Below are 9,665 nucleotides of genomic sequence, written 5' to 3' on the forward strand. Positions count from 1 at the left end.
TCGAGCGTTAGTTACTACACCCTCTCGAATTCGTTGGCTGTTTAAGAAAGTGACAGGTTGATGATGAGTTTCAACAATCACCTTCTGACCACCTAGGTAGTTGGAGAAATGTTTGACTGCCCACACTGTTGCTAGTAGTGCTTTTTCGCAGTCACTGTATTTGTTTTCGGCAGCCAGCATAGTTTTACTAGCATAGGTTATGACACGTTTGTCTCTGTCGTGTAATTGATACAGACCGGAGCTGAGACAGTGGTCCGAGAACCCTACTTCTAGGTAGAATTCTTTGCTACTGTCAGGATAGGCAAGGCATGGAGCCGTGCACAGTTTCGATTTCAGTGCCTGCATGGCGTGTTCCTGGGCTTCGCCCCAGGTGAACGGAGTATCCTTTTTCAGGAGGTCATAAAGTGGACGAGCTAGGTCCGCGTAGTTCTCTATGAATTGTCGTGAGTAGTTGCATACTCCTAAGAAACTGCGGAGTTCCTTAAGATTGGTGGGTGCTGCGAGGTTTGTTACCCCTTGCACTCGACTCACTTGTGGTTCAACACCATCAGTGCTTACGAGCAGACCGACGTAATTCACTTTTGTTCTGCACCACTGACATTTGGAGATTTTCGCACCTGCTGTTGTAAGCTGGTCAAGAACATGATCAATCTCGTCAAAGTGTGCCTGTAGGGAGTGGTTACGCATGAGTATGTCGTCCACATATATGAGGGTGCCTCGCTCGCGGGCATCAGGGCATGCTTTGTTTAAGAAAATATTAAACTCCGCGGGTGAGTTGGCATATCCAAAAGGGCACCGAGTGAATGTGTACTGTCGGTTTGCGAAAGTGAAAGCGAGCTTGTGTTGGTCTTCTGCTTGCACCGGGATGGTCCAGAAGCCAGAGGCTACATCGATGGTGGAAAAGTATTTAGCGTTTCGGACCAAGGGAAGTTCTTGCTCCAATTGTGTCATCGGCCATCGAGACAAGGGAACCTGTTGATTTAGTTTCCGATAGTCGATGGTTAAGCGCCATTTACCATTTGGTTTTATGACGGGCCATAATGGTGCTGAATACGTGCTGTTACAGGGTCGAATTATGCCCTTTTCCAGCAAGTCATCAATGATTTCTTGTACTGGTTCATAGGATGCCAACGGAATTTTGTATTGGCGGACAAACGTGGGTGGTGCTCCTGGACGAGGAGTGGGAATGCGTACTGAATGAATGTCAGTGAGACCACAGTCCGTTGAATCTTTGGAAAAAGATTTTTGATATTTAAGGAGCACTTCACAGAGTTTCTCACGTTCTTCTTTGCTTTGGAGGGCGTCGGCCTCCTTTAGAACTTGTTCGACTTGGATACGAAATTCGGAGTCAGATAGTTCTTTCGAAGTACGTGGATTTGAAGTGTTTTCTCCTGCTTCGGGAAGAAGAGATGGTTCCCGGGAGGATTCCGGGGATGAATATATGGAAAGAACCGTGACCGTCATTTGATTGTCGTCAGCGAGATCTATCCTGCAGATGGCGTCGTTACTCATGTCCAGAGCTGAGAAGAGAGCAACAGCTCATGTCGGATGAGTGTAGAACACCTTTGATTCTGCATGATCAAGAAGCAGGGATTCAGGCATTGGTCCTATGATCGGAATTCGCAACTCGAAGTCATGGAATTTCGTACTGACTAACCAACCCAGAGGGGATGAGTGAGGGATCGTTAAGGGTTGAGTGGTTTCATTCCATACGAATAGATAGGTGGATCTTGCTCGCATCTCCACCAAAGGTGTGGCTTCGAGGGTGAGGCCTAGTTCGAAGAACTGAGGTGACGGTTGGAAAAGTGCATGCGCGTGGCTTAAGTGTTGGCCAGGTCGCATGACTAAGCGGATGGGTACATTTGCTGTGTTCGCAGGTACCACAAGTGAACCTTGGTTAGTGACCTGACATACCTCGGGAATAGTTTGTCCTAAGCCTAGGTTGCTGAGATCGGAGGACCAGGATTCCGTTGAAACATCAGTCAAAGACCACAGTACACTATTGAGGGTGTCTACATGGACGTCGAGGCGTACCAAGAAGTCACTTCCAATGTAGGCGTCGTGCGGCAAGTCAGGGACGACCAAGAAATAATGGGTGATTACCCTTTTGTTCCACTGGACGGTTAAAGCGCAAATTCCATCAGTGGGTGACATTGCTTTTGATGCCAGGTTAAGAGGAAAGCGACAAGGACTGCTCACCAAAGGAATATTTGGTTGAGTGAGGCGCAGAGCGTTCAAGAGGGTTTGGCTTATAGCGGACTTGTCAGTCCATAGAGCCAGAACTGCATTGTCCACATGATAGTCCTGTATTGTGAGACCATTCACGATGGGAAGGCCTGGAGCGTCTGTTGTGGACGGCTGTGTGAAAGTGCACAGGAATGTGTTCCGTTGTTCTAACATGGCACTAGGGGGCCAGGGAGAGACTGCTGTCTCTGGCGTGGCTGCCATGGGCTCAGTTTCCTCTTCCTCGAAGTGAGGGATCTGACTTGGTGGATCTCCTATTGATTCAGGCCGGATTTCGAGACGGCAACACTGAGCTTCCCGGTGGTGCGGGGTGCAGATGGGTAAAGGCTCACGCACTTGTGCCCAGATCTTTGATCTTTTGAAGTCAATCAGTGGTTCGAAGCGATTAAGGAGATCTTTGCCGATGAGGAAGGGAATTGTTTCGAGAGGAGACACATGGACTGGATGCACTAAGGTCATTGGTCCAATGGCTAAGTGTATTAGTGCCATAGATTGGATAGTGAGGCCTGCATGTGAATACGGCTGAATTTTAAGAGAACAGTTTTGGAGCTGTATCTCGCGATTTTCACGCCGCGCAATGGCTTGAACCTGGTGGAACAAGGCGGAAGACATGAGCGTGACATCTGATGCAGTGTCCAACAGGGCCTCATGTACTAGCCTTCTCTCCACAATGGTGGACAAATAGAATTTGCGTGCAACCCCTTTCTCAGTTAAGTGTCCCATGAATTGCCGGACGGGTGTGTCGCCTTCAATGACTGAGGGGTCATTTGGCGTTAAACCTTCTTTACCATCTAACTGAACAACCAAAACAGCACTGGAGGGTGGTTGCGAGTCACCCCCCTGTATCATTGGGTCTTCAGTGTTTGTTTGGGTCACGAGGAGGTTGCACGGTGCGCTAGAAGACGGAGCTTCGCTTGTCACTTCTCCTACATAACTTTCTAACATTTCTGGGGTGTTAGAGGATGGCTTTGGGTTAGACCGCGAAGAGGTGATAGAAAGAACGTCAGGTTTTTTCTTTTTCTCTTTGCAAATCATTGCAAGCATTCGGCGGATGTCCTCTAACTCCTTAGAGTTGAGTTCCTTGCCTTTAAGCTTGTCTTTAGAGTGATTTTCTTTATTTTGAGACCAGTATTTCTCTTTCTTTTCTCTATAGGAATCAGAAAGCTGGTTCGGAGCTGTTCGCTCGTATCCCTTATGGGGATGTGATGGTTTTCCACGGCCCGCACCGCGGGTTTCTGCAGGGTAATAGTCACGACCATACCCAGCCCTGTCCCGAGGGTTCCAGAAATCTTTGTCGTGATTTCTGTCTGGCCTGCGAGGAGGGTAGCGCTTGTATTGGTGTGAGGGCGGATGAGGTTTCGGGCCCTCATTGGTCCACGGGGTGGAGGAAGGGTCCAGGGCGGATTCTGGTGGATCGGCCTGGGTGGCACCTTCTAACTCTAAATGTGGGGAGTTGGAATCGACATTAAAGACTTGGGGTGTTTCGGACCGCCTGTTGGGAATTTGTTGGGATTTTAGGAAACCTCTGAGTGCTAAATCACGCAGCTGCCTGCTAGACAGGGTGCGAGGGCAAGCTGAGACTCCCAACTGATGACTGGTGTGGGGATGGAGGTTTTGGATAAATAGGGATTTGAAATTTAACTCTTCCTCCATTCCGGAGTCATTTCTAGGTCCGAAGTACACCTGTCTAAGTCGATTATAATATTGCTGAGGGGATTTCTGGCGTTGCTGTTTTATGTTCAAAGCAGCGGCCAGTCCGGTCTGTGACAGGTGATTGGAGAATTCGTCCTCCAAGGCTTGGCACAGCACATCATATCGTGCTTTTACATAGTCTGGCTGACGTTCAATGAAGTTGCTGACGTCTCGGTTGGAGGTCAGTTTAATCACATATAGTCTGTCATCTATGGTGATCCCGGGGAACCTTTGGAGATAGAAGTCAATATCTTTTAGGTAGGAAAAGATATCATTAGAACCGTCAGGTTTGGGATCAAAGCGGGTTATATTACGCGCGATTTTATCTAGGTCCTTATATGAGGGACCATGAGAGGGTAAAGGTTGAGGAGACCAGACACTGGGTTGCAGTGCTCTGGGTCTAGCAGGGCGGTGTAAGGGACGACTGACAGGAGACACAGGGGAAGGTGAAATACCCGTTGATACCAGAGGAGGTGCTGCAGCAGCTCTAAAGGTTACGGTCCCTGAGTCTGGTTCCTGATCCTCACTATCTTCCTGCTGGTCTTGTCTTCCTATAGCGGCACTAGGTGGCACATCAGGTGTGACCTGGGGCAGTGTGTTCCCTTCAGCTATTTCGCTTTGAAGTCGACTTAATTCTGCCTCTACCTTTGCCTGCTGTCGCCGTGATACGTCAAGCTCACGTACGCTGGCTCTGAGCTGTACTACAGCGAGGAGGGCTATTTGACCTAATGCCTCAGTTATAAGCTGATTCCTGAAGACATTACTCCTGGAAAACTGAACAACGAGACTAGCTAATACTCTGAAAAAGCCGCCCCACTCCGGTGGAAAACCAGCCACGACTGCAAAAATCCAAAGAGGGGAAACCTCGATCGACGCAGCTCAGCTTGAAGCCGAAAGTTTTCAACTCAACCGGAAAGAGATCTCCTCCCTAAGCGGGCCTGTCTCTCACCACGTGGGAACGACGAGAACAACCCCAGAGCACGGAAATTAAACAGCAGGACGCGACGGCTCGGTGAAACGGCAAAAGTAAGCTAGCGTATTTCACACTTTTCCAGGAGCTGATATCTAAATCAATCACTTTATAATGTACCATTTATTAAACCTTAGTTAGCAACAATTTAATCACAAGCCAGTAGTGCCTAGCCCACCTTAAGGTCAAAATCGGTTTTCCCTGTTGTGATACCGTGAGATTATAAGGCTACGCTATGTTAATTAAATATCTTCTCTTTATTAATAAAACTCTGATTATTTGAAATCACAGTGTTTGCAATTTGTTCATTATTTTCCTGAAAATCCTGACGTACTCACTTAGCTTGATTATTATTCACTCTCAAACTAATTAGTAATGTTTTAATTGCCTAAGCCAATTATAAACTTTAATTAATATCATTAAGTCAAATATCAGAGATTAGAGGAGTTTGAATAAGGTCAACGCTATAAAACTATAAATATAAATATAGAAATATATTTATATTTTTCGGTGTACCTTACTACATTACAGTGAGAAGGATGGCAAGAGAAGTAAAAAGTTCTACAAACCTCACAGTAAGAGGATTGAATCAAATGGTAGCATCTTGTGGTTACGAGGTCTCCCAAACAACCATCAGGTGCCATCTACATGCCAACAAGCTTGTAGTTTGGGAGGCAAAGGTGGAGAAATCCTTTTATGAGTTATACTCATAGTCGTAAATGGGTGGAGTTTGCCAAGTGGTACTGGGATTTTAACTGGGACCACGTGCTTTGGTCAGATGAGACCAAGTGCTTTTTGGCAACAAACACTCTAAGTGGGTCTGGCGTAACACCAAGGGTGAGTATGCAGAAAAACATCTCATGCCCACTGTTAAGAATGGGGGAGGATTGGTGATGCTGTGGGCCTGTTTCTCCTCCAAAGGATCTGGGAACCATGTAAGGATACATAGAATCATGAACTCTTTGAAATATCAGGACATTTTGAATCAGAATCTGGTGGCCTCTGCCCGAAACCTGAAGATGGGTCGTCACTGGGTCTTTCAGCAAGATAATGACCCTAAACATGTGGCCAAATGTACTCAAAAATGGTTCACAAGGCACAAAATCAAGCTCCTCTCATGGCCATCTCAGTCCCCAGACCTCAACCCAATAGAAGACTTGTGGGGTGAGCTGAAGAGGAGAGTGCATAGGAGAAGACCCAGGATAATTTAGAGAGGTTGTGCAAAGAGGAATGGTTTTTCTGTATTCTCCCATCTTGTGAAGAGCTATAGGAGAAGATTAAGTGCTGTCTTGTTGGCAAAAGGAGGTTGTACAAAGTACTAACACCAGGGGTGCTAATATGCCAATATAACATGATTTCATTCAAAAGATTTATTTCTTAATGTGTGATTTTTTTTCCCACCAAATAAAGGCACTTGAATTAAAGCTTAGATTTTTCTCTTCTTTTGCATTGTCCTATATTATTAAAAAAAAAAAAAAAAGAATTTATTAGAAGCCAAAGAACACTTCTTAACCAGGGATGCCCATCATTATGGAGGGCGCTGTAAGAGTTAATGTAGTGGTGTGCATTTTGTGATTTTCTTGGCACTAAGTTTCAATTTCTGTTTCCTGCTTTAATCTCAGTGTCCCTTCCATTGGTTGTTAGTTGAATTGTTGGCCTTTATTGTAGGTTCATGTTTTATTGTAGCTCTGTCTGGCTTTGGTTTCTGTCTCTCTTCTCTGGTTCTAATCTCTGTGCTTTTGCTTTCATCATGGTTATTGCTTTGTTTGTCTGTATTTCTGTTAGCTTCCTTTTTGTGAGTCTTATTCCCTCCTGAAGCACGGTTAGACACAAGTTTTTTTCTTTAACAAGTTTCACTAAAATCTTCTTCATATCAAACCGTGAAAACCAATAATACACAGTGTTGAACATACATGATGGCAAATGATATGAAACAAAATAAAGTACAAACTGCACAAAATACCTCATTGGCTGCATGCTGGGAAAAGAAATCATCTTGGAGTCTTCTTAAACATTACTTAATTCTAAAGTATCTTATGGCTTTTACTTTTATGAGAGCATCCCTCTACTGCATCTGACGGCACCAGCTTACATCCAACTCATTCACACCCACCAGACACAAACACCATCTCAGAAGAATTAACAAAATAAGAAGTTTCCTGTTAACTTTAAAGTGGCAACCATAACAGTGAGCCTTATTGTTGGTTTGGTCCTGTTCTAGTCTTCATGACTTTTCCTTAGTGTCTTTCCCATTGCCATTTCTTCTGTCTCTTTCTTAGTTCTCCTTATCCCATATTTCCTTCAGTTAGCCTAGGTTTATTCTGTTGTTGTTCAGCTCTAAGTTCAGTGTTATTTACTGTGTGTATGATTACTGTAAGTTTATGAATTCTCTGTTGTATGCTCTTGGTTTATTCCCCTAGTCTAAGTTATCCCATACTTATTCAGTTATTGTGTTAGCTCTCTTTTAGATGTAGGTTAGTGTATTGCTGTTTTCTAGTGTCTTTTAGTCCTGGTCTTGTTTCAGTTGTCCTTTTGGTCCTTGTGTCTTGTGTATGTTAAATAATTATAATTCATACATATAATTATAATAATTATAATTCATACTGCATTTACATCTGCCTGTTTGCTTCCCTGCACCATATGTGACAATTGGCCTTGCTTTATAGAAATAAATGAGGCCGTCCCCAAAAAAGATATTGTCTGGATTGCACCATGTTACTCCAAAACCTGTGTATATATTGTTCAACATTAATGGTGCTTTCACACATGTGCAAGTTGCCCATGCAATGTGCAGAAATGCCCCCTTATGCAATCATGGATAATAGCTTTTTAACAAGCTGGATAGCCCCTCTACTTTTTAGATTGGAGAAACCTAGATAGAATGAAGAAAAAATGAAAGAACAGTAATCATGAACTTTTCCATTTTCACTAACGTCAGTCTCTAATCAACATTTTCCAGGAATTTGACACTTAAAAATGATACTTTTTCCTATTATGCTGCATGCTTTTGCAGCTACTGATAAGCTCTCCTATTCTATAAATTCTATATCTTCTAAAGAATTTCCATACCTTCAGTACCCAATCTATAGAGAAAATTGGTCATAAGCATTGAAAATAAAATTTACATATGAAAAAAAGAATAAATGTATATATAAAATAAACTAAAATAACAATTTATTTAGGCTAAACTGATTGACTAGTAGTAGTAGATGTCAGTGTAAATTACATGGAAAACATCACTCTGTAAGATATCATGACAAAAAATATAAATATTACTCACAGAGCTTACTCACAGACATTTGTAGTGATACAATCCCTGACTTTTATTCTACATTTCACATACTGCAATATGATAGATCCAATTTTTTATTTTTTTAGTATTCAGATTCTTCCACTGCAGAATTGAGTTTTATATTTTTATAGAGTACTTTAATGGACAGTAATACCTCTTCTGTTTTCAGAGCATAAATGATGGGGTTTAACATTGGTGGGATTGTTTGTGTTATGACAGAGTTAATTATTCTAGTATTTGGAGTTAGGTATGTGGTAAGAGCCAACATATAAATGCTAAATATTGGTAGATAGAACATAGACACTAATATAAGGTGGGCTGTGCAGGTTTTCAGAGCTTTCATTCGCTCACCACCATGTGAGATTTTGAGTAATGCAAAGCCAATAAAAATATATGAGAACACTATTAGTACCAGTGGAATGCAAATTACAAAAACAATATAGACCCAAGCAATTATGTAGTTAGGGAAATAATCATTACAGCCTAATCTGTAGATAGGCCCATGGTCACAGAAATAACTGTCAATTGTGGTAGATCTACAGAAGGAAAGTCTCGTAATCAGAGCTACCATGATGCCAACAACAGTCACAGAGAAAACCCATTTAACACCAATGATCAGAATCATTGTGCTTTTAGTAATAATAGCATGATATCTCAGAGGAAAACATATAGCAATTACTCTGTCAAAAGACAATGCAAGCAGTGTAAGTGACTGCAGAGCCATAAAGAGAAAAACAAAAAACATGTTTGCTAGACAGTTTTCATAAGTTATGTACTGGTTCTCAAAGAGAATCATTTCTGCATATTTTGGAATTACAGCAGAGCTTCCACATAGATCACACAAAGCCAAGTTGAAGACAGCAATATATTTTGCTGTGTGCAATGTACGAGCCAGGTAAATTATGCCCATAATAGCAGAATTGCCTAAAATAGTTACAGTATACACAAAGCAGAGAAATATATAGTAATATTTTGCATTTGGAATGTTGTACAACCCAGTGATATAAAATGTGGAGGGGCGAACAAATGTTGCATTGTAAAGTGATGCCATTGCAGTAATTTCAGGCAGAAACTAATTTAAGAGGAGATGTATAACTCCCCAATAAACAAACTGAATTTTTTAATTTTTGTCATATTCATGAATGCATAGATATTTTTAACAATTGATTCTCCAGTTCAGGAAGTATATGTAGATGGTAATTAATTAAAAATAACAAGTATTAATAATTATTATAACAATACTGGATTCAGGCTTAAACAAATAGTTTAAGAATTAAGTACACTTTACCAATTTTCTGAATATCTTAATTCATATCTGAATATCTTCTGAAGTTTCTTAATTATTATAACACCTGTGGCAAGAGACCCATACACATGGTTAAAAACATTTATGAAGAATACAAATAGAATAAAAACCAAGAGTAGAAATAGGTAACATATCAGGAAAAAGTAAACCATATCAGAAAA

The 9,665-nt window shown here is 42.0% G+C and overlaps 1 protein-coding gene across 1 annotated transcript; it reads right to left on the minus strand.

The window, feature by feature from the left end:
• Window positions 1-284: 284 nt before the first annotated feature.
• On the minus strand, window positions 285-9,255 carry LOC136674895 (olfactory receptor 1-like; the record flags this gene model as incomplete). The annotated part of the gene is made up of 2 exons (XM_066651192.1): window positions 8,294-9,255; window positions 285-303 (listed from the first exon to the last, which is right to left on the minus strand). Coding segments are annotated over exons 1-2 (975 nt in total), but the record flags the coding sequence as incomplete, so codon positions are not given.
• Between the last annotated feature and the right edge of the window lie 410 nt (window positions 9,256-9,665).

This window comes from Hoplias malabaricus, chromosome 18, assembly GCF_029633855.1.
Source record: "Hoplias malabaricus isolate fHopMal1 chromosome 18, fHopMal1.hap1, whole genome shotgun sequence".
NCBI classification, from domain to species: domain Eukaryota; kingdom Metazoa; phylum Chordata; class Actinopteri; order Characiformes; family Erythrinidae; genus Hoplias; species Hoplias malabaricus.